Source organism: Periplaneta americana, chromosome 13 (genome assembly GCF_040183065.1).
Source record: "Periplaneta americana isolate PAMFEO1 chromosome 13, P.americana_PAMFEO1_priV1, whole genome shotgun sequence".
In the NCBI taxonomy this organism is placed as follows: domain Eukaryota; kingdom Metazoa; phylum Arthropoda; class Insecta; order Blattodea; family Blattidae; genus Periplaneta; species Periplaneta americana.
Genome location: NC_091129.1, coordinates 95,022,441 through 95,049,136, shown reverse-complemented (window position 1 = coordinate 95,049,136; position 26,696 = coordinate 95,022,441). Strand labels below are relative to the sequence as shown.

The window sequence follows — 26,696 nt, the reverse complement described above, 5'->3', positions numbered from 1 at the left end:
TGAAATACACCATATAAACTTTTTTTAAATTATAAATTAAAATATATTATTCATTCCACTTTATATAAGCTACTATTCATGGTTTGAAACTTTCGAGGATGTCTGAAAGTTGAAGTTGGATTTATATAAAACAAAGAGGAAGTAGTTCTACATTACTATCGGAGAGCTTTTTGGCCCCTGAAATTCACTTTCATTCATTGTCTACTAGACAGAATAACAGCCAAGTTGTCAGTTTTGTACAAATATATTTGAAATTGAAAGTACTCCAAACTACATTATTTTTAACATATGAAAAATTATTCGGCCACCGGCAGCTTTGAACAATAATGGTAGTATGACTTTACAAGAACTGACATTCTTCAAAAGCATGTGATACGGAACTTGTAAAATGTATATGTGACAACACAGACCACGTGGGTGGGTGCAGTCTTCTCGTTTTCCTAACAGATTGTTTCTCATTCCCATTTCTGTAAAACGGTTCCAGTTACGTGTTAGTAGCTAGTCTCTTCCAACACGTGTGATGCTGTAGTGTGCGCGAAAAATGCTGTGAGGTGAATTTCCTTGTAATTGTTGATTTGTGCAATTATTCAACAATGAATGGAAGTTAAAAAACATTATATTTTGGACAATTTAGGAAATTCAGTTTACAAGAACAGATTATTGCTATAGGCCAACTCTAACACTATCTGGTCTTACATGTATGCATGTAGGCTAATTTTTAGAATGTTTCTCTCAAGAAGGTGTCATTTTGCGCTGTTAACTTCTTTCTTCCTCTTAAGAAATATGCAAAAGCCGCCACTGATACTGAGGTTTAAAATAGGTCAATGTGTTGCCAATATTCAAAAATTCCCTTTTATTACTCTTCATTTAGTTTGCCACAAGAAAGAGGCAACATTAAGTCCATAAAAGAAACTTTGATTGAAGGGTAAAAGAGAATATACAACTTGAATTCACAAATGTAACATTTTATAAGTTAACAGTAACTAAACTTCAACAATATCTTATAAACCCCTGTACAACACAGCAATGTCTCTCATAGCTGAGGCAAAAAAAAAGATACAATAAACAATGGCACTTGTGATAAACGCCTTCCATATTCTCGAACAGTTCTTCCACAAGATAAAACGTTCAGTTAAGCATGCAGGACTCGTACGTTGGTACCATGTACTTGATGTTGATGAAAGCATCTTCACCACCATATCGCTCCAGTATTTCGAGTGTTTCCTCAACCAAATCACCGATATTCTCGTTGTTCATCTGGCTGTAATCGATTCCATCTCCCAGATTAACTGCGAACAAAATGAGTGATTCAATTAAAATTATGACAGTATTTGTTTTTAATAGGTTTGTCCACTTGCAGTACTTTCGCATTGAAAGCTCTGAGGTGGTTCCAGCGAATAGGGATTCTAAAGAATGGACACTGAGCGAATTTTCCTGTGTTTTGTTTCTCTGTGCGCCAGCGTTTAGTTTCACTTTCAAGCACTAGTGGTTAGTGTAATCGAGCATACGCTAAGATAATAATTGAGTATATAGTTGAGACACAGGATCCAAACATCGCCTACCTTATTGCATAATCCAGTAACGCTTTGCTTCAAATAAATTCAAGTTAACAGCTTTTCCTTATTTCTCAGTGACAAACTAGTTGTAATAATAATATTTTATATTTCAGATATAATAAGTTATATTATAAAATAATATAATACATTATAAAATTAAGTATCGAATTCGTTTAATATTTGTATATTAATATAGGTATATGGTTTTACTTCTCGTAAGAGTTTTGTTTTTCCATTTTCAGCGCTATCAAATCATTATATATTTTAATTGTTGTTGGGGTCAACGTCTCAACTCTCATTATAAAGGAACTCTAGAGTCTAGAAATTACAGTTAATGACGGATTTATTATTTTATGGATCCAATTTATTTTGAGTACATAATGTACCTAGATGTATTAATTATATGTGTTATATTTCCGCTGGTGTGATGTCAGCGCCAACTCTAGGGAGAAAGCAGAATCTCACGCTTTAGCTGGCTTGAAGGTCATTGAAATCAGTCCGGCTACATCAAAGGTACCGACGCGAAGTGTCCATTCTTTATAATTCCTATTCGCTGGTGGCTCTACTAATAGGCAAACAAGGTAGCTGTCACATCTGTGGTTAAGAGCTTTTGTGCAAGTCTTCTATCCAAGTGGCCTGAGTATGATTCCTAGCCAGGTTGCGATTGAATTTGTGGGGGAGATAGGTGTTGCAGACGGTTTTTTCTTCAGTTTTTTTCCCTCTTTTATTCCATAAATGTTATCACCTTCCCTTAATTTGTTTTATCATAGTTAAAAAAAAAGTCTTGGGTAGCAATAAATGACACTAATAAGTGACTGTGGAGATGATAACGAAATTTTGTAATAAACTAATCTCATCAACTGCAGGTTTACCAGCTTTTTTAGAATACAGTCCTACATAATTTGTGCAGCAATAAAAAATACAACAGAATACGTGAAAGCAATAGTCTATCTGCTATTAATGAAAATTTACATTGTAAATTACTTGATAAAATTACAAAGGGAAAGTAATATAAACAATATACAGAGTGTTTCAGAAATACTTTGACAAACCTTGGGGGCATGTTCCTCACAACAAAACAAGGAAAAAAGTTCATATAAACATGTCCGAAAATCCTTAGTTTTTTAGTTATTAATGAAAGAACATAATGAAACATCTGTTAAATATTGTCAGCTTGGTAGCAAGTGTTGCAACTTTAATCAATTCAGAAATTCATAACAATAAAAGTGAAAGCAAGGGGAGAACATTTTTAACATTTGTTATGAGTTTCTGAATTGATTAAAGTTGCAACACTTGTTCTTTCATTTAAAAAAAAAAAAAAAAAAAAACTAACGAGTTTCGGACATATGTTTATATGAACTTTTTTTCTTGTTTTGGTATGAGGTATATTCCTCAAGGTTTGTCAAAGTATTTCTGAAACATCCTGTAAAGCAGAATTATGTAGAAGTAATGTGAAAAATAGTTATCTTATAATAAACACCAGTATCTTAGAATTTACTATTTTTTGTTGTGACATTATTCTCCTGCGAGCTATCTACTTGACATTTCTGAATATGCTAGTGAAGTACCTACTGCTTCAGTTCTTGAGTTAAAACAATTTTTTAAGGGTGTAACTTCAAGTCCAGATTCAAAATTCGCCAAGTTGTCGATGAAAGACCCAATTCTTGTGCTCGCTGAAAAATTGATTTCCGTGGATTCTCGCATACAATCTCATGAACAGCGATTTTACTTTCATTGGAGCGTTTGCGTCGTTCACGTACAGGCGTTGTTTGATTTGCGACAGAACCAGTTGCCTCCAATTTTTCCAGTAAATGTCGAATTATTGTTCTCTCGCAGGGATGATTACGCACACCGTACGCTTCACGTAATGCTTGGCGAACAGATGACCCATTTTGATAATAAATTTTAACGATTTCTACGCATTGTGGAATGGTGTAATGTTCGTGATTATTTGTCATCAACTGTAGTCTAACCATGGGAAAAATATGACTGCTATAGCTTCATAAAACACGGCAGCTGCTATGTTAAAAGTAGGACACACTAGAAGACCGTTATTAATCTCATCTGTTGCTAAGCAAGTGCCGGTGGTCAGAATAGTGTGACGTAACTCTGCCGTTGCTAGGCAACTGGCGTCAGATGTTAACATCTTCGTAACAAAGTGTGTGGTTTTTTTTTAAATCAGTGACTGAAGATTTAATCGCCCACAGCTCATGTTCTTTTCAGACGAGACATCGTTCCACCAAACTGGTCGTGTAAATAACGAAAACACTCGCTATTGGTGTTCTGAAAAACCACATCATGTGCAAGAAATCACTTTTCATTATAGGAAAGTTGAAGTTTGGTGTGCTGTCAGCGCGACGAATAATCGGTCAGATTTTTTTACGAGTAGAACATACTTCGTCTACTCTTCACTGTTCTTAAATTGAGCATTTTATTAGGCCTACTATCGTGAGGTTAAATATCATATATGCCGGCAGAAAAAAAATTAAATCAGAAACATTACAGTGGTCGAACTTAATCGTGTCAATCAGAATGTGTTTTTCCGATACAACGCCTGTTTAGCCGAGGGAGGACGATATTTCCAACATCTTAAGGTACGATTTTATACACGTTTTATACGAGATGAATGAACTAGATAGGTTTGCTGCGATCACTGTAGAACTGCTGAAGTTATAAAATGGCGACCTCTAATATAATAGAAGCCCTGTATTTACGCTCTTCTTGCACCCATTCTCAGATTCAACGTTTTGCATTTGTTTTCAGCATTCATGTCTCTGTAAGATCCAATTATTATTCTACAGTACAGACAGAGAACATTAAAGTTTTGTACTTTTTGTTTCTAGTATTTGTCTCCTTGGTGGCAATAAAAGAAATAATAGGTGTAGGAAGTACTTTACCTTTCTAATCGCCGATACTTACCATTCCTATTTTTAAATATGTTGAATATTGGCAAGATCTGGCGGTAGTAAGGCACTAAAGCCTCTCCGACCATGTCAGCTGACATAACCAAACTTTGAATCACCTTCAGTGTTGTGCAGACTATTTCTTGCTTCCTTGTGTTGAGCGCATCTGTTAAACAATGCAATTAAATGGTAAATATGAATCATATCGTTGGGGTAGTGGTAATAAAAATTAGAACCAGAAATTTGTGTTAAAGATGACACGAAGATTATCTGAGAAGCCTAGTATCAAAGACGGACAAGAGCCATTTTTATTTTTTGTCAGTAGAGCCATATTTTTGTTTCATTATGTTAACTTGTAGTATAAGATATAGGCCTAAGAGTTTCTTAAAAGCCATTTGTAAGTAAGTAAATAAGAAGGATTCATTTACAATCATTTTTCTTTAACATGTTTCCATTGCACAGGATTAAATATACATTATGTAGTTAGTTAAGGTATACTCTTCGATGTATTGTGCTCCATATTGAACTTAAGGCGCCCCAAAATCCTTATATTTTAATAAAATTTAATTACAAAAGGGAACGTAATCATTAAAACATTCAAACTCGTCAGAATATAAATATTAACTGGTCGCCATGACAGTTTTAAGCCATTTCCAGCAATCTAATTGGCTGAAATGGTCATGTCCGCATTTGAAACAAACTATGCATGGAGGTGCCCGATTGTGTAAGTACCAGTAACAACATATTTTAACGTTCACAAAAGCTTGTAGGGTGCTATTCATAGACATTTCGCTAGCCCGTGCTACGAGCGTGCTAAACTAGCCCCGGCTATCGACTGATTACGTGTACAGGAATCATATCACATATCGCTAACACTGGTTTATGAATACGAAAAACGTTAGTTCGCTGATCATCCACCGGAAGCTCGCGCTAAGAATGTCTATGAATACGGCCCGTAAATATCAGTTTCTGAAATAAACGAATTTGAAAAGAGCGCGAAAAATACTATAAGGACCGATCGTTAAGTAAATGTCGATAAAGATGGCGTATGTCCGTCTTTGGTATTAGGCTTAGGCTTCCTCATTTTTGAAAAGTGGAGCAAATGGAATAACAGTTAGAGCAAAGCCTAGATAATTATCTAAAACATTCTTTTTTAAATTACAAATTCTGACCGTAACAAATCAATACACAGTATACTTCTTCTCATGTAATAACATTTTTCAACTGATTCAGCATTACATTATATAAATACTGGTAGGCCTATTTGTAGAAAAAATGATTTTCATACGCCTTCATCAAATTTATCATGCTACGGGTTTATCGAAAGAGAAGTACATGGCAATCTATTCAATAATCTTGAATGCATGTTTCCACAGTTTTTAGATCATAGAAATCCGAGTTATAATTATTAAAATTTTCGATTTCGTTTTCCCAAATTCTATTGTAGGCAGAGCCTAATTATTACTGTTCCCATTACTGTAGATGGTGCAATGTAGCACAATTTTAGTTTTAGAAATAATGCCTATAAAATCCACTCGTAATTTAAATTTTTCAGCATGTTTTATTGCATTCATATGTGTCTTTTTTAATTGTATAGGCTAGTAGCCCAGACTTGCTGTCTCCAAAACCTTTAAACAAGTCGTCGGTTATTAAGAACGTAGGAAACTGTAAATGTAATGACACTCCCTAGCTGAATTACCCTAATATCCGTAATGCAGCCATTACACTGTCAGTAATCTGATCAGTAGGAGTGTGATTTTGCGGTGACTATTTCATTTATATGACGTCATTCCATTTTCGGCCAATTAAGTGTAATGAAATTTTGAATTCCAACCAATCAGTCATACATCGCGATAATTTCTGCAGCTCGATTTATCACTATCAATTTATCGCATGGTCGTTCTTTTGTTTAGTCAGTGTCGCCAACTTTTTCCACGTAAATCGATGCGCATGAATCATAAAGTGCGAAATCCTACTTCTACATCTACAGCTTCATCTCCTAATTCCATGTCCATTATATCTAAAGAAAATTACACTCCTTTATAACAATAGTTAATTAATGTATTAATCAGATTTGTAAATTATTATACTATAAAATGTTTAAATTAAATGATAATTTCAGCAGGAAATGAAAACGTATTTCTGTTATAATAACAAGAGAAACGTGCAGTACATGTAGGCCTAATTAACATTGTTAAACGTGTATTTCGCTTTTCTCAATTGGCATTACTGAATAACATTCAATTTATTTATTGCAGTAATCGTTATTCATCTATTTCGATTTCACAATATCTGAATAGGTTAAATAAATATACAATTATTAACACTGTATGAGCGAATTTTAGGGGTATTACATTTTTATTTTATTCACGAAATAGTCCTAATAAATGTCACTCGAGGTCTGAGATTTTCCAAATGAATCCATTCGCTTCGCTCGTGGATTTATCGGAAAATGTCAGACCCCTTGTGACATTAATTACTATAGATTATTTTACCCTGATTCCGGTGATTAAAATGGTTTGATTTTGGTAAATATTTCTTAAAAAAAAAGAGCAATTTCGTACATATTTCGCATCCTAAAGAAACTAAAAAAAAAAATAAAAATAAAAATAAAAAACATTTTATCTTCACGTTATCTGGTCGTACCCCATCCGTTAAATATTCCACGTCAGAGGTTGTAGCACACGCGTCATGTCCATGCTTGTCAACGAATTATTAGTGAATGCCATCATATTGACTACAACGCCATTAACTTTTATAGTGGAAGCAAACTAAAACCCACACAGTTGGGATATGCCATTTATTCACTGAGAAAGCTTTCTTTCCCACTAAGTACTCATTTTCAATGTGGAATATGAGAGCATATCCCAATTAATATAATACTTCACCGTGTGAAAGGTAAATGGCAGGAGTAGGCTACACAGTCGTACATCTATCTCAAAATTCGAGATCGGTTGGTATCTGCCGTTATTCTGGGGGCCTCAATTTAAAAAGTAAAAATATCGGATAGGTTTATTTGCTTGGGTTATTTTACGACGCTGTATCAATACCTAGGTTATTTAGCGTCTGAATGATATGAAGGTGATAATACCGGTGAAATGAGTCCGGAGTCCAGCACCGGAAGTTACCCAGCATTTGCTCGTATTGGATTGAGGGAAAATCCCGGAAAAAACCTCAACCAGGTAACTTGGCCCGACCGGGATTCGAACCCGGGCCACCTGGTTTCGCGGCCAGACGCGCTGACCGTTACTCCACAGGTGTGGACTATCGGGTAGTACGCAAGATTTTCGGGCCAAGAGAAGTCCCTTATGCGAACTCATTATTGTCAAACTCTGTCTCAAAAATCTGAGATAAATAGAAATAGTTCAGTAAGCTGATAGATATTAGAGAACGTGATGAAATAAAACTTTTAAAATATCGCTTGAAAACACATCTTGGTTGCGCGGATCCCTTTGAAATGACTTGCAGACCACAGGTTGGGAACCGCGACTGTACAGTATACGCTTCATGCGCAGTCTATGGAGATGCGCTACATTTGATGCGCAGTAGTTAGTTGTTTGTAACCTCCAGAACGTTAACATCGCATCGACGAGCGCGATTTAGTGGAGAATCGTATGAAAGCTTCGCGTAAGTAATCCACGTCTATATGTTGAAGAAGAGAGGGAAATGTGTTCATTCTGTGAAGATATAAGTAAGTGCAACAATGAGAAGGCTGAAAAGAGATTTCTGCAGACTTATTTTTAAAACATCTTTTTTTTTGCAAGGTAAGAAAACAAAAAGTACCTATTTATTTAGAGTGTGCAGGACTGTTTTGTAGTTGATTGATCATTATTCTCTCTCGGATTTTTTAAATGCAACACTAGTCGGGTACATTATGAAACCCTTGTATGTGGATAGATGCGTTGCTCAGAAACGGCAGACATCTTAAATTTATAGATTCTTGTCATAATTATAATAAGTGTAATATACTAATGGGGTAGGTTTTGTTGGGTGTACGTATAGTTCCCATATTAGACTATTAACGACGGTATATTTCGAAGTATAAATCACTCATACTACGAGTAGATGCCTGTAATTATATAGACTAGTTTTAGCTCAGAAGTCGCTAAAATATACAAACATTCATAGATGACGTTTGGGAGAGAAGTAACATAGGTGAAGAAATCGTATGAATAATTTCATATTTTGTCGTAGTAAGCATTTTTTAAATTGTATTTTCGTTCTTTATAAGAATAAGGATATAAACGCTCAGGATGCGAATTAACGGGGGGGGGGGGGGGTTTGACGGGGATTTCCCCCCTGTTGGAAAGTTGACTCCCTCTCGTAAATTCATATTAACATCCCTGCCAGGGATAACTTCTGTCCCTCCTCACAAAATATAGTTGTTTAATACCAGTTTCCTTTTAAAGTGCAGTATAAAATAAGCAAAGAAAATAATAATGATGTATTATCATCACCGGCAAGCTGACAACAATCAATAACTTAGGAATTACACATCTTATCTTAAGCCTGCTCAGGGATATAATAATTATTATTATAATCAAGACAAGTAACTCAGTGCGACCAAGCGTTGAGCCGTATCGAATGAGGATGATAATAATTTTATGTATGGTATTTTCTGTCTGTCCCGCGCCGTGGCGTCGCGGTCTAAGGCATCCTGCCTAGGACTCGGGTTACGGAATGCTCGCTGGTTCGAGTCCTCATGGAGGAAGAAATTTTCTCATGAAATTTCGCCCAGTGTATGGGACCGGTGCCCACTCAGCATCGTGATGCACTTGGGGAGCTACGATAGGTAGCGAAATCCGGTTGCGAATGCCAGCTATAACGGCTGGGGTGATCATCGTGCTAACCACACGATACCTCCATTCTGGTTGGATGATCGCCCACCTCTGTTCGACATGTGGGCGTGAGGCCAGCAGCCGGCTGGTCGGTCTAGGCCCTTCACGGGCTGTAGCGCCACTTAAACATTCTCTATCTAGGATTCTATCCCTCCTCCTCATCAGAAATCTTAATTCGCATCCTGTAAACGCTATATTATATTTTCTAAAATTACATTGGTGCTTTATTGGTAATGTCCACAGTGATAAATTTAAGAAATGTGCGTACGTAGTAATAGAAACGCATTGCAATTTACAGACGTGATTTACACGAAGTACAATATTTAGATGAAAACCACGTAAAATTATTTGAAATAATACGATACACAACCATGTTCGGTCGACAGTACAAGTATAATTATTTCACGAAATGCGAAACAGAAACAGGCTGTGGACGAAAAATATTACATTGTTAATTGAAATTATAAGTGTTCTCTAAGACACTGATTCTGAACCGGGGGCCACGGCCCTCTTGGGGTCTGAAGCATAGGCGGAGAGAGAACAGTTTCCTTGGGGGGGGGGGGGAGGGGGGCAAAGCAAAACCATAGAATCTCCATATAACGGGGTTATGGGGACATCATGTACCTCCTCCCCCGTTATAGCTTGACTGTGGTACAGTATCTCGAAATATCATTTAATAAAGGTATTTTCGGAGGTATGTTTCTTGCAGTGTGACATCCATATCCGCGATGTTTCGGACCGAGAAGTATAGGGCTTGAACTGTAGGTCTACTACAAATTATAATAGGGCATAACTTGAAACAATCTCCCTCTTTTTCTCTCTGATACAGAAATACATCCATTACATCAATAAAGTTACATAACAGTGCTAACAGAAACTCTTTTATATGAGGTTTACCTTCCTGAAGATATCATATGAAATGTAAACTCTAATTATTTTATTTAATCTCGTTTTTAACTTTACACATTATACCGGCATCACTTCTCCTTTTTTCTGCAGTATTGTGCGGTATGTTATTCATACTTCTCCAAGTGGCAGCCTGAACACATGCGAACTTCTAACACATGAGTACAGGCTGTTACAAAAGAAACATTACAGTGCTTCCATTCCTCAAATGAGGTATAGAAATTCTTATACATTCAGAAATTTAAAATAAATATTGTAGTCCAGACACATGATCTGAAGACATTAACTCATCAATTTAAGCACAGAAACTTAATCACTGCCCCCCCCCCCCAAACTCTCCCCATAACTCCGCCTATGATCCGAAGAGCAGTTAGAGGCTGTGGATACAATAATAATAATAATAATAATAATAATAATAATAATAATAATAATAATAATAATAATAATAATAATTTTAACATAAACTTATGAAAATATATTGAGATGATGCGGTCCATTTTTTTTACTAAAAGACGGTTTTATAATTTTTTATTTGAAAGTATGTTTAATCTACAGTTATGTATAATAATAATAATAATAATAATAATAATAATAATAATAATAATAATAATAATAATAATAATAATAATAATTTTAACATAAACTTTTGAAAATATATTGGGATGATGCAGTCCACTTTTTTACTAAAAGACGGTTTTATTATTCTTTATTTGAAAGTATGTTTAATCTACAGATATGTATAATAATAATAATAATAATAATAATAATAATAATAATAATAATAATAATAATAATAATAATTTAAAATATTTAAGTGTTAGGCCTCAATGCTCTGTTATGGTCTCCGCCCATCTCTTCTTCGTCTTCCTGAATTCCTATATCATTTCGGGGTATAGTAGGCTATAGGATTAATTTGGTTACTGTTTTCTGATTCATCCTGTTAATTTGATCTTTCCAGTTGTTTCTACTGTATAATTTTGTATGTATTGTATAGAGCTTTTGCTAGGAGACAGGTTTCTCTTAGGTAAGTGCCGGCGAAGAAATAGTGTGTACATTTCCCCGGATCGAGTGTCAGAAAGTTTTTTGTGCTGAGTAGTGTGTACAAATAACATAGGCTGAATGGACATCAAGATTGCAGCATTAGTATACAGCTGACTTCCATTAGGTGCACTTCAGTTTATTTCGTGGCAATGTAGTAGATATGTAGGGCATATCAGAACAACGAATTCACAGCTTAATAAACACAGTAAGAGAAGCTGTCTCAATTAAAAATAAATAAGACATATAAATCGCGTTCTAACGGAAGAAAATCTCGATACTGTAAGCTAGAACAGTCTCTCACGAAATCATTAAAAGAAAGTTAACTCAATAAGCATGTGTATTCAAGACTTCGGCCTTGATTTTTTTAACTTTTTTCATTTAGAAATATTTGTAGATTATAGAAATTAATTATGAATACTTGTTTTTCACGTGAATTGGACACAGGTCTATGTATGTACTGCACACATAAATTAAATAAATAAGCACTGAAATAAATAAATAAATGGTGGAAATTAAAATGATACAATGAATCCCAGTAAAAACGAAATTATTTACACTGTCTACTACTGCTTGTTTTGTTTCGGCATGTTGACTGCCTTACTAAAGGCAGATCTGAACTGTGTGTCTGGGGTTCAATGTCACTGACTACCCCATATGTTACTACAATGGTGCGGGCTGAATTGTGACCCTAGGTAACCAAACGCAGGACTCCATTTACTCTGAAGTTAAGTACACACAGAATAATACAATGTTTACAAAGCAGCTGGCAAGGTAGTCCCTCCCTCATACGTACAGTTGTCAAAAAAAAAAAAAAAAAAAGAAGTGGCCGCACTCGTGAACAGCGAATATTTTCAAAGTCCACTTCGGGTCGCGGCGATGCTACACGATGCATGTGCTTGTACAAGTAGTTCCGGAACTATGAAAGTGTTCCATATCTGCGCCTCGCAGACCAGCGGTAGAGTGCTTGTTTAATGATTCAAAGGTTGTGGGTTCGGGCCTTCTTCAAGTTTTCATTTTATTTTTTAATCGTTCTTTAGCGATGTAAATGATATTCAAATTATCATTTATATCCAGTTATCGTTCTTTATGGATATCACGTTATTTATATTTTGTTATCGTTCTTTAGAGATATGAATAAAATTCAAGTCATCATTTGTATTCTGTTATCGTTTTATAACGATATGAATAATAATAATTATTATTGTATCTCCAATGGGGGTTAGCCCTATTTTACATATGTATGTTAGGGCTATAGTTTTATACACAAAAAAGATAAGCATAAAGAGAAACGGAAAAGAAAATTAAATTAGCTTACGCGATGTAAACAAAACATCAACAATCCGTAAATTAGGCATTGCGATTGCAAAACAAATATCAGTTATCAAATTGAAACATACAAAAACATTAACAACAGACATGCGTAACACTTCTATAACACAAATATGCAGCTTTCCGTACCATACATCATAAATTAATACACAATGGTCACACAAACACAATCAAACTATAATTACGACATTGCGACGACATCAAGCATCCCATAACTGACTCACATACATAACAAATCAAGCATTCATTGCAACACACACACTTCAACATAGTAACCACACTTTCAAGAGTTACAAATTTGGCTCCAAGAAGAATAAATAGGACACTGTTACTAATTACTATTCTTCTACAATTTCTTAAATACATCTGTAATAAATCTGTTGAAATTCCGATATGAATAATAGTCACGTTTTTTATATTGTTATCGTTCTTTAGCGATATAAATAATATTCAAGTTATCATTTATATTCTGTTTTCCTTCATTAGCATTATAAAATAATATTCAAGTTATTTATATTGTTATTGTTCTTTCGCAATATAAATAATCTGTATTTTATGTAAGTAATTATTATAACACAAATAACCATCTTTCTTTGTAAAATAGGTTAGTCTATTTTATTTACATAATTAAATACGTATTATATAATATCTTATATTAATTAAACAAACCGATATTTATCATTTATATTCTGTTATCATTCTTTAGTGATACTGTATAAATAATATTCAAGTTATTTATATTGTAATCTTTCTTTAGCGATATAAATAACAAATTTAATATTAGGTTTGGAAAAATCCAGTTGCATAATACTGGTATTAATTTTTCTTTTTGTATTATTACATTATGCTATCTTGAACCACAATAAAATGAAAAGGAGTAACGAGGAGTTGAACCTGAGACGTTGACATCTAAATTCCGACGTTCGTCCGCTGAGCTACGAGGGCAAAAGTGTGGAAACATTTTCGGAAAAGTTGGCCCAATCACACTCTAAGATTTTCTGATGATTCGTAGAAACTAGTCCAGGATGCGGGGGGCAAAGGCTAATTGAGATTTCCCGGTCTCTGATCGGGTCAAACATCCTGATAGAATTAATATTTAACCCTTGCCGTGACTTTCGGTGAAGTCCGGAGGGCCCAATTAGTCAAATCCACTCTCCTCATCTCCACGCTTGGGCCCCCTGGAATTTAATAAGATTCGAAAGAGATAGTGGTGTGCGGAAAGCAACGGGATGTTACCGCATTTAGGCCTATCCTTCCCAAGAAAAACTGCAAACATGAACAAAGGAAGCTTTTAATAGAAGAAGAAGGATCTTCTGCGGACCTCTAGAAAAAGAACTAAGGAAGAGACTAGTGAAGTGCTTTGTGTGGAGTGTGGCATTGTATGGGAAAGGAACATGGACATTACGACGAAATGAAGAGAAACGAATTGAAGCATTTGAAATTTGGATGTGGAGAAGAACGGTGCGTGTGAAGTGGACAGACAGAATAAGAAATAAAAAAGTTGTTTTGAAAAAGTGAGTGAAGAAAGAATGATGCTGAAACTGATTAGAAAGAGAAAAAGGAATTGGTTGGGTCTCTGGTTGAAAAGAATAATAGACGACATTAGGATATGTGGATCATATGCGGAGACTAAGAGGAAGGCAGAAAATAGGAAAGATTGGAGATTGCTGGGTTTGCAATGAATGACCTGCCCATGGACAGAACACTTATGTATGTATGTTCAGAATGCCTGGAATATCGTGTCTAAGAACAGTCGCTATTTGCAAAGACTAGTCAATTCCATGCCCACTCGACTGCAAGATGATCGAGGTAAGAGGAAGATAGACTAAATATAGTATTGTGGCTTTTTGTTTTGTTTTTGGAACGCTTAATTGTTTGAATGTTTTAAGACCGACGCCAGTAAATTTGTTTTGTTTTTGCCACGAAAGATATTTTTATTGAGAATAAAATCTTTTTTCTTTCCATTTGCAGCCACAATATCATAATGATAAAGTCATGGCATAATATATTAATGAACCTGATGTTAATTACTAAAATAATCGTAAAAGAGAAAGGAGCCATTATGTATAGTTTGTCTCTCTCAAAAACAGAATAAAAAAGAACATAAAAAGCACGAGGTTGTAGTCGAACGCAGGACCTCATGAATAAGAGGCCTGAACGCTACCATTACGCTATCGAATAACACACAGAATACTTCAATTATAACTGTAGATATCAGGCAACGTGGTCCAACAACATGTAACATCGCCTGCCTCCGAATTGTAACAAAGATACCCGAAGGGAACTTTGTTTCAGGAGAGCGGCCACTTTTTCTTTTGACAGCTGTACATCATGTTAGTTGGATGGAGCAATACAGACTGAGCAAGGAAAAATTAAATGTTCGCATAAGGGACAAACGTAAATATTATACATTATACAAAATACATTGTAGAAACGTAATATTATTCTTAGTTCTATAAACTGTTATACTAGGCAATAATATTTACAAAGGTACCATACTTCATAATACTTTTAATAATAATAATAATAATAATAATAATAATAATAATAATAATAATAATAATAATAATAATAATAATAATATAATAATAATAATAATAATAATAATAATAATAATAATAATAATAGTAATAATAATACTTAATTATTAGAATATCAGAACACATACCATTTGTAACTGTAAGCCTACATAAATGACAAAATAAGGAAAAGCAGCGACATAAACACAGTAATCATTAAAGATGAGGGGTTTGTGCGCAGCACGAAAAACACGTTGACTCGACAGGGAGCATAGGTGGACAGACAGGTGAACGACTACGACCAGTGCAACCAAAAGAAAAGCAACTACACTCTATCCATTTGCCTACTTGCCGTCTTATAACACGAAACGAACACAGACCTTCATAGTCCAATGCACTGCAGTGGTCAACGGAGCAGTAGTTACCTACAATGACGGAAACTAAGGAAACAAAGGATGTGAAATTAAATACTTTGTTAAGGAGATACAGCAGTGAAATGTTGCGCATCCAAGCAAACAGAATTTTATGTACAGAATGTGAGTATGAAATTACAATATTATGTATGAAGTATCACGTAAAAAGACATTGTAACAGCAGAAAACATAAAGACAATGTTGCACGCGTTTTAAAGGTGGTGATTTTCTCAACATCAAAATTAGTATGAAATGCAAAATCAGAATTTGTTAAGGATTTATGTGCGATGATGATTAAAGCAAATATTCCGTTCGAGGATTTTTGGAAAAATATACCAAGCAGCGCGTTCCGAATCAGACAACTCTCCGTAAAGACTATCTGGTTTGGAAATATCCAAGGACATAGCAATAATAAAAGAGGTGTCAGAAAAAATCAAGAAAGGACCTGCAAGACCTTGCACATAGCGAATAAAGAATAAATAATAGAAAAATAAGAGCTATTTAACAATTTGTAACAGGCTGAATAATGCAAAATCATCAGACGATAGGATAGTATACTTAACGTACTGTGACGTTCAAAGAAGCTTTTCGCAGTTCAAAAACTGTTTGAGTGATCGACGACGACGTTTGACATTCGATAATTTAACAGTCTGTAGTAGTGCAGTGCAATTCGGCTTGTGATGCCTCTGAAGCTATGGATGAATCATAAAGGCAAGTTTCTTCTTCTAACTATACTATTGTTTCTACATATTTCTCATATTTGTAAATTGTCATCTGCTAGACATTAACGGAGTGATGCATTTCTCATTTTTAGACTGTACTCTTCGCGTGGCTTGTTTACGTCGGAAGTCAACACAGGCACTGGGCATACAGCTGTATAACGTCTATGCACACGCAACCTGATGACAAACCGCACAAATCTCTCATCTTTAGTAATCATGAAACATAGGTCACAGAAATAGACTTGTCTAAAACTAATTAGATTACAATAAAAGAAACAATATTTAGATAGGCTAAAACATTTAGAAAACTGTGTTCTATTTAATATAAATCCAACCCCCGTGCGATTAAAACTCATTACTAAGAAACGAAGATAATATTATACTTAAATTCAAAATAACTAAAGTATTCTATTTAGTAAGAATAATTTAATATTAGTAAGAAGTAAAAATGAAAGTTTTGTAGGTTAACTTGATAACAAAATAGAGTAAACTGAGAATCAAATGAATTAAAATGAAGTACCGGTATTACAAATTAACAATATACTTATTTAAAATATACAGTGCGTTAAATGTAATATATTAATACTGATTTAAATTACGTATTCTAAATATCTCCAATTCCTAATTTGTATTTATACAGCATAATTTTTAAATATAGATACCGGTACTTCAAAAGCCTCTCGTTATAAATTTTAGTCCATAATAATTAAGGCTGCATTTTTTTGCCAGCAATATTGTGACGCATTTTGCAAGTCCAAATTATTTCTACTATAAGGTTTCTTTATGGAAAGAATTGAATAATATATATTTAAAAACTTGTTCCAATTGAATTTCGCTTTCGACATCGCAATGACTTTACATAATCCCAACTGTCCCAGCTTCAGTTCTATTGCGTACGAAACCTCCAACCAGACCGGAAAAAGTAAACAAGCTCTAGCCTCTTCTCCCACCTCCGTCCAACACTCCGCTATCAGTTAACCTGTATCTCCTCCATCGGGACCTGAACTTCGAAGTCTGGTCATCACCCACAATAACAGCAGATGCATCAACATTTACACTATTATCCACAATATTAGCAGGTTACTCTACTATTAGGCCTATTAATGTTTACTTCCACTTTGTTCTGTGCTTCTAAAAAAGGAACAGCTGTCTCGCGAACTCATTGTCACGTGAATTGAACTGAATGAACTCTCTGGAACAGCAGCTCTCAACCTTTTTCAATTACGTAGGCTACCATTATTTTTACTTAGGACATTAGTTTTATCACTAACCTAATTTATTATTGGAAAACTCCATGTGTCGCTCCTAGGGTCATAATAAACGTTTCTGTGAACCAATACCAATAATAATTATTGAGTCTTTATTTAGTCGTGTTAAATAAAATTAAGAAACAGCTATTCTTTGAATTTATTTAATGGAGCGTTCCAAAAAGTGTATAGAAAACAGCTATATGGTGACTAGTTGCAAGAAATGGGACCTGAAGACGAATTTTTCATTTTTTTTTTGTGGTTTCAAAAAGAGGATGGAATACTGAGCATTTAAAAAAAATCATGATTCTAGGTGCTATAGTTTTTAATATACAGCATTACTTACTGAATGTTGATATTACATTGTGTACTTTTCGAGAAAAATGCAATTAAAGATTTCACTTGTTTTCTTATCAACTATAAGAAAGATTTAAGTATTTAACCCTGCATTACTCAGGTGGGGTGTGGTAAACCCCGGTGCGTATATTTCAACTAAAATCTAAGAGATGGAGCTAGTGTGTACTCTGTGCATCTGTATACTTTTCAATCACATCCAGAAGAGTTCACTTAAGAAATTGTTTAATTGAACTAAGAATAGTATATTTAATTGCGTTTATCTGATTTCTGAAACTTGCGGAAAAATATATTAGTTATTTAAAATGGGGTTTGTGAAACCCCACCTGAGCAATGGTGAGAATATTTATAACATGAGTAACGCAGGGTTAAGAACCACTGTATAAAACTATGTCCTAGTTTAATATGTAAAAAAAGCCTACATGTAGCGCAAGATGTCAAAACATATAAATGCAGTTTTTACACCGCAAATTCGTTATTTTGTTATCCTGTAAAATTTCCTTTCACAACATTAGGTCCCTTTTCGCGCAACGGGTCACATTTGTTTTTAATATTTCATAACAATTTATGTAATTTATTTCATACTTCAAGTACCACCCAACAGAGGCACATGTATACCAGTGGTATGCGTACCATAGGCTCTGCTCTAGGAAATGTTTCAGGCTTGCCCCAATTCTTTCTCACTGATACTATAAAAATATAAATCACATAATGAATTCCTATACTTAGAAACATAACGTTTACGTGAACGTTGATTTGCATATTAATTTGTAGAATTATGCTTTCTTCATACCAAAGGCTACAGAGAAACAGTAACTTACCGTATATCAATTTGACCTGGGGCATTATCCTCCTATGCTCCCAGTATATTCGCCTCAGTGATGGTTCCTCGGGGAAGGGAAGGGAGGAACGTCCTCCTCACATTTTTCTTCTTTTGAAAGTAAATACCAAATAAAATATGTGCCTTGAAATTCGAGGAAGATTCGATAATTTTTAAGTTCACAGCTATAAGAAGAACTCGGTTGATCGAGTTTTAAACTACGCGCGCTCGTGTGCTGTAGAAAACTGTAAGAAAGATGCGAGATTGTCTGTGTAGAGGAAAGGTATTCCATTCCTCCTCTATTGCAGTTAACACACATAGACAACAGCGCACTAGCGGCCAGAGAAAGAACCAGAGTTTTAAAGCGAGGAAATGAACGGAGAGGGAGGAGATCCACCTCTGAATCTGCGCATGGGCCGGAAATAGAAACCGACTGGTCGTGCAGCATGCTCGTTACCGCTGCCATCTAACGATGTTGCATTCAACCAGACTAGAACACATCTAGGAGGAGGCACAACAAAAACAATTTTAACGCAACGCTATGAAAGACACCATATAAACTTTTTTTTTAAATTATAAATCAAAAATATTATTCATAGCACTTTATATAGGCTACTATTCATGGTTTGAAACTTTCGTGGATATCTGAAAGTTAAAGTCGGGTTTATGTAAAACAAAGAGGAAGTAGTTCTACGTAGTTGGCCTCTGAAATTCACTTCTATCCATTGTTTACTAGACAGGGCAACAGTCAAGTTGTCAGTTTTGTACAAATATATTTGAAACTGAAAGTAGGTACTCAAAACTACATCATTTTAACATAAAAAATTAATAGGCCACCGGCAGCTTTGAACAATAATGATAGTATGACCTTACAAGAACTGACATTCTTCAAAAGCATGTGATACTGAACTTGTAAAATGTACATGTGGCAACAGAGACCACGTGGGTGGGTGCAGTGTTCTCGCTTTCCTCAGATTATTTCCCATTCCCATTTCCAGTTCCGTAAAACGGTCCCGGTTATGAGTTAGTAGCTAGTCTCTTCCAACACGTGTGATGCTGTAGTGTGCTCGAAAAATGCTACGAGGTTGTGAATTTCCTTGTAATTGTTAATTTGCGCAATTATTCAACAATGAAAGGAAGTGAAAACATAATATATTTTGGACAATTTAGGAAACTCAGTTTACAAGAACAGATTATTGCTATACAGAAGGGAAGGCCAACCCCAACACTACCTGGTCTTACATGTATGCATGTAGGCTAATTAAATTTGTAGCATGTTTCATTCAAGAAGGTGTCATTTCATGGTGTTAACCTCTTTCCTCCTCTTAAGAAATATGGAGGAGCCGCCACTGATTCGCCTATATGTTCAACTCGTTCACGATGTAGCCTATAAATTTAAGTAAGTAAGCTTAGTTTGTAGTAGTTAGAAATATCATTCCTACAGCTATTTTAACAATGGGAATGGATTCTCAACCCATGGACACATTTTCGTGCAAATAGTTTTATTAATAATATTGTGTTTCCTCAAAACAGAGCCGCATTATTTCATGCGGACGCGTTGATGTATTTACAGCAATTAGTTTTTTAACCCAGATAACATCTCAGCGTAATCTAAGAACGTGAACTAAGTATGACTTACTTTATTTTCCAAGCTCTTGATCTGTCAGCTTGGCCGATATATATCTCTCTCTTCTCTAAATATTACACGAAGCAACGAAAATGAAGCGCTATAGTCAGCACTGATTAGAAATAAGGATGTGAGAAAATTACAAGAAACTTACACAGACCTGCATCAGCCTAATGTCTACAGATTTCAAAATTAAATCATACCTTTGGTCGTTACTATAGTTTCAGCAATGGATGCATTGTAGGTTAACAAGAATGTATGTGATTATTTTAATACGATTTTTTGTTTATATTGTATTATGGACTCTTGCCGTCAAAATTCTAAAGATACTAGTGGCTTGTGCAGCAAAGGCTGCAAACTAAGTTCATTAGACGTTCAAATAAACATTTTTCATATTTATTTTCAATGAAGAATGCCAGACATTCTGAAAGTTATTTGCTTCCATAATAATGAAAGATTCTCTCTCGAGCCAATACTGAAGAGAACCACGCATATAAATATCTACACCACACCGCTATTAAATAATATATGAAAAAGACCCAACCCCATTTGATTAATAACTATAAAAATATTGGATTTTTAATAATATTATTATCTTACGTAAGTTTTATAGCTTTCGGCAACATATACTACCTATATAGCCGCCACTCAGTAAAATATAGAAATCAAAATCTAATTTAAGTTACTCTCTACATCTACTTATATAATCCCAAAACGTTTCACTTTTATGTCATAGCATTAATATGTATAATTAATGAAAAATAGTCACATCATAGCATTAACTACAATAATATTTCATTTCTAATGGTAATAATGTCATCAAACCACTTCAAGTTTTGTAGTTTTTAATATCCAATACACAGCTGTACCCAGAAAATTACACACCACAGAATCGAACCTGTAGATTATTTTTAGTATTAAGTTTTTAATAACCAATTTAATTTGAGCTCTAAATATGTCAGCATTCTTGCAGGTCATGGCCTTCGTGTAATATTGTTTACTGTAGTGTGTGTTTTGTTTTATTCTGAAATGCAATTAGCTAGTTCTCAAAACTGACGACAGATGGATTTTAGAAAAAGGAAAATTATGTTGAAAAATTGACATTTCACTGAAAACTACTATCTTTCTGAAAAACTTTGAGTTCCAAGCTTCAAAATGAGGGGTCATTTATTAAAATCCGTTCAGCCCTTTTCCCGTAATTTCCATTACCAGTTCAAATTATATATATATATATATATATATATATATATATATAGATTTGCTTTCTTTGGTGTTGTGCCTGGTGTCTCATGGGATGTGAAATTACTACGCATCAGAATTATGATGATTGTGTCTAATGGAATAATTAGTGACATTTTGGCAGAAGAGGTAGCCCTGTTTTTTTTTTCTCATCAAAAATTCAATTTTGATTTCGCTACGATGTAAACTTGGTTTCCGAAGTGAAAAACTAACCTTCCAAGTCTTGTAAAATATAATTTTTCACAATTGCCTACTAAATGATGCTCTGGAAGGAATGGTGAATGGAATAGAAGTTCGGGGTAGAAGAAGATATCAGATGATACACAACATTAAGATACATGGATCATATGCGGCAGTGACGTTGCTTGGGAATTTCCTAGATATTGCCGGTACGAAAATAATACCACAGTTGAGGAGAGGATGAATTTCTTTCGAGCGTTGCACTAACGTCTTACTAATATATATTTTCCTTTCAAAAACAATATGCAATGTATAGAATTATGCGAAGAATAATAGAATTATAGGAATAGTAATAATAAATGTGGAAAAAAATTCCTGAAAGTACTGAAGATCCGCCAGAAGTTGTGTTGCGCCTACTTGTACTTCAATTCAATACGTCAATAACTGTGATTTATTGGATATGTCTGTCGATTCATCCATGACCACAGCAATACAGAGGAGACCAAAAAAATGTACTCACTGTTTGCAAGTCCATATCTCGTGACATATTTGACTTGACGTGACAATTTGTGGCACTGTGAGAGGGTTATGGTATGTGTTCGAAATGACCACCACCAACTTGTATACAACGCCCATGGCGCCGAACTGCACACCGAACTACGGCTGTTAGTGTATCTGGCATAATGGCAGCAAATGACTCTTCGATTTTTGCACGATTGTTGCTGGTCTTTGCCGATACACGTCATTCTTGATGGTCACCCAGAGGTAGAAGTCCAGAGGTGTCAAATCAGGCGACCGAGGTGGATACTCAACAGCACCTCTTCGACCCACCCACCGTCCGGATAGAGTTCTATCAAGGTACGACCTGACATCTTGATGGTAGTGAGGCGATGCTCCGTCTTGATGCATGTAAACGGATTCATCACCATACAGGTTTTGGATGGCAGGCAAAATCCTTTGTGGTCGGCCGGATCTTTCCTTGTGAACATCTTTAACAGTTCCATCGGCTTCGAAATTATCGCGAATGCGGGCAATTGTTCGACGTGTTGGTGGCGGTGTTCCAAACCCTCTCTGCCACTGCCGTTGTATCTCCTTAATGTTCTCGTACTTCCAATACCACTTCAGTACAGCCTTGCGTTCAACAAACGATAAGCGAATCTGTCATTGTTGCTACTTGACTGTCTTCTGCTGCACTAGCTAATATTGGCTCGCTCCACCAATAACCACCAACCACTCGCGCATGCGCGAACTCCGCCTACCATGACCAATTTAATACCTTACACTACATTACGCATTGCATTAGTGAGTGTATGTATGTCCTTTTGTTTAGAAATTATTTAATTACAAACAGTGAGTACATTTTTTTGGACCCCTCTGTATAACTTGTTTCACTCATTTCCTTTTTAATTTCATTAATCAAAACGCGAAAAACACATTCAATTAAATCATTCTGAATGTCATTTGATATCCCAGAAAACACAGTAACAGTCTGAAGGTGGTGGTCTAAATAAAATTATTGTCATCAGTTTGTGCAAAGAGGTGTGAAAGTTCCACATATTTGCCTCTGTTGACAGAGCTATCGGACTCATCCCTACCCCTAAACGGAAGTTTTGTTGGGCCAAGTAACACACTGCACTTATTAAACGAGACATATCTGTTTCTTTTCACAACTTCATTGTATTTTTCTGTCGATTTTTAAATGCCTCGCTTAATGACAAGTCTATTCTCGTTTTGCCAAAACGCGCTAGAAAAACAACGGATGCAACCTGATTTTTATAATTTTCATGACGCGCTTATAGCATACGAAAACTATCAATATTCTTGATACCATCTTTGATCCAGGCGTTTTTTTTTTTCATTTGAATAAAGTAAACACAACCAGCAAAAGAGTGTGATAATTTTGCACTACCGCATAGCCACGGTGATTCTGTATACAATGATGCATTAAAATGTCTTTCGAAACCTCCATGTGATTTAGTCTTCATGTCTTTTAATTCAGGAGTTGATCTGCCATTCAAAACAATATTACCTTTTCTCACTAAATGTACATGATCCTAAAGAAGGGTTTAGGCCCTAAAAAGCTCTATAACACAGTCACAATCATAGGAGAATTAATATTTCACCAGTAAATTCAGAAGCCATACTTGGGAAGTGAAGAGGAAGGAAGAATAACACACGTTTGCCTTTATGTCTAACCGGCAAACAGTCGAGTTATAGTCACAAAATGGCACTGAAGGTCACTGAAACCCAGCGCACAGTATAAGAAGATATAAGATTACTTTATTGTTGAAGTTGGACGGCTTACTCTTGATGGGTATGATGAGCTGCGGGATAACGGGCAGAATTTTGGGCCCGCCGTGCTCCAACATGTCCTGGATCCCCTGCTGAGCGAAGAACTTGTACGGATGTACCGTTTCGCAGAGGCCATCGAAGAACATCGGCAGGTAGTGGTGATAGTCGAGTTTCTCAATTTCTACCTGGCAAAGAAATTATAGTCAGTGTTATATATTTATGAAATCATCGGTGTATTCAAGATGAGGACATACTTTCTCATTATTTTGCTCATTTCACAACTATTCTGTTGGTTTACCATGTGAGTGATATTCCTTGTTATAGTTTAGTTTCTTATCGCTGATTTCATCAGTAGATATTAGAAGAATACTAACATATTATTTGATAACAACGCGTCAACATTTTAAGAATTTTTTTTTTCAGACTATTGCATTTTAATAAAATTTTCTAGCACGTTGTTAGTTAACATTGTGTTATTCCTACCGATAATAATTTTAATATGAAACAGTGCGACTTTAGAAGGCCAGCATAGACATTCGTGGAACTACGTGCCACTGTGGCCCCCGCAGGATTGTCGCTAATGCTAGTGGTAGACTACAATCGCTAATCGCGATTACCATTATCGCGATTGTCTCCGATCGCGATTACCGAAAATGTATGGACACACTATGTCATGCTTAGTCCCGTCTGGTCAACAGCTGAATTACCATAGAGGAAATAACTTTTACTTTATGTTTATTTCTCTTCTGGACAACATCTGAAGTTCTTAGGCCTACTTTCTTTCGATGTTTGTTCATTGTTTTTCCTTTTTTTCTTTTTTTTTTCTGTTCATTACAGTTTGATATGAGAATTTATTTGTTAAAATTTTTATATGTTTTATAATCTAGACAGTTACAATTTATACAATTGTTATTTATATTATTTTGGAAAGAGATTTTTATAACCTATATAATTTATGTCATTAGGCCTACGATTTATATTAATTTGTAATAAAATATATATTTAAAATGAACCCCAACCTCAACGATATCGTCGTTAAGAAGACTGGAATTTAAAATCTGCAAAAGAAATCAGTTACAGTTTATAAACCAAGATTTATTGAAATGAAACATCTTTCAGCAGCCTTCTGTTGTCCTTCATATATGAATAGTTCGTCTGCTATTTATTAATATATTTCTTTTTACTTTTCTCTCATCTGCATTAAATTTCTCCAATACGTCTAATAGTAGCCAAATTTCATTTTCTAGACATTAATTTTCGTTTCTCTTTCATATAATACAGTACAATGGAAGAAGTAACAAAATTCCACAGCAGAAGCTATCGCGACTTCCTAAATAATATAAATCAAGGTGATTCGAAGCCAAAGATTACTAAAATGTTACTTTCGTCCACTGGGCCGTGCCTCAGCGCGATTATCTAGTTCTGGAAACAGGATTAAGCGGTCGGGACGGTGACACTCTACAACCATAATCGCGATTAGGTCGATAATCGCGATTAGTGATTGTAGTCTGTCACTAGTATAAGGATCGCCACTCCTCGCCCAATTACTTCAGTACGGCACGCAACTCGTATACGTTTCAAAACAACGCAGCAACGGTGAAGCACGACATGAAAAGAAAACGTGGCTTTTTCAAAGAAGATGAAGAAATGCATAAGTATGTACTTTATGACTTTTAAACATGAAGAAATGCATTGTGTGTTTAGTCAGAAACAATTATCAGATATCAAACTATTCAACGCAAATAGGCACTATAAAACACATCCCGAATTGGGCTAAACTAGCTCTGAGTTTCTTCCTCGTACTCCACTTCCACACATTCAGCTGTCTCCTCTGTAATACAAACATAACTTTAGTGACATTACCGAAAGTTTCACGCTAGCGTACACCCACGCTATGCCTTGCATAGGTGAAGCACGAAATTCTGAAGATAAATTTAGAGTTAAGATTGACGGCTATGTTCAGTTCCACATATTATATATGCGAAAAGTTTCTTTCGAGCACTTCCTCCTTATACAAAGATTGAAATTCATGTAAAGTTAATTATGAAAAAGAAAGTTTTAGAACTGAAGTTAAAGAAAAGTTTTATAACTTAAGTTACATTGCTTTTGGGATGAAAACGAATGTATTTTATGTCTAACCCCTTTCCGCATCCTGGGACAGATATAGCACATACCGGTTTTATATTCATGTAACTTATAATATAAGCGTATAATACTTCAAACTGCATACTGGGACAGATACGGCACACTGTCAATAACTGGATTTGACCATATGTGACATCAGTTGAGAAAGAAAGAACTTCTTAAATTATTTGAATATAAAACCGGTATGTGCGAAACTGACCTATGCGGTAAGGGGTTAATACAGGATATAAATTTTTCTTACTTGATTGATTGGTGTAATTTCCTAATATTTCAACAAAATAAACCAACACGAAAATCATTCGTAATGTAGCAGCGCGCTCATGGTAAACATGTGGTAGTCACTGGAAATCTAACTTTGCCGGCTGATTGTTGGTCTGTAGCCACGAAATACAGCCCGCAAAACACAGCAACGGGAAAGGTGCAAGAAGGGAGGTATAAGAGGAGAAGTCGCGGAATACTTTTACTATTGCAACTTATACGTGCGCAGAGACGGACAGTGAGCTTACCCAAACTAAGGAAAAGTTCAATTAAGTTTATTTCAATATATACTGCATTTGTCCGTTTA

The 26,696-nt window shown here is 35.2% G+C and overlaps 1 protein-coding gene across 1 annotated transcript in view; it reads right to left on the bottom strand.

Annotated features, from left to right (window-relative positions):
• Positions 1 to 210: 210 nt before the first annotated feature.
• LOC138712123 (parkin coregulated gene protein) overlaps positions 211 to 26,696 on the bottom strand; it is a 31,313-nt gene continuing 4,827 nt past the window's right edge. Inside the window, exons 2-4 of the mRNA XM_069843546.1 lie at positions 24,000 to 24,171; positions 4,476 to 4,625; positions 211 to 1,289 (exon numbers count right to left, since the gene is read on the bottom strand). Coding sequence (XP_069699647.1) covers positions 1,129 to 1,289; positions 4,476 to 4,625; positions 24,000 to 24,171 — 483 coding nt within the window. The 3' untranslated portion in view covers positions 211 to 1,128. The remainder of the gene's footprint in view (positions 1,290 to 4,475; positions 4,626 to 23,999; positions 24,172 to 26,696) is intronic.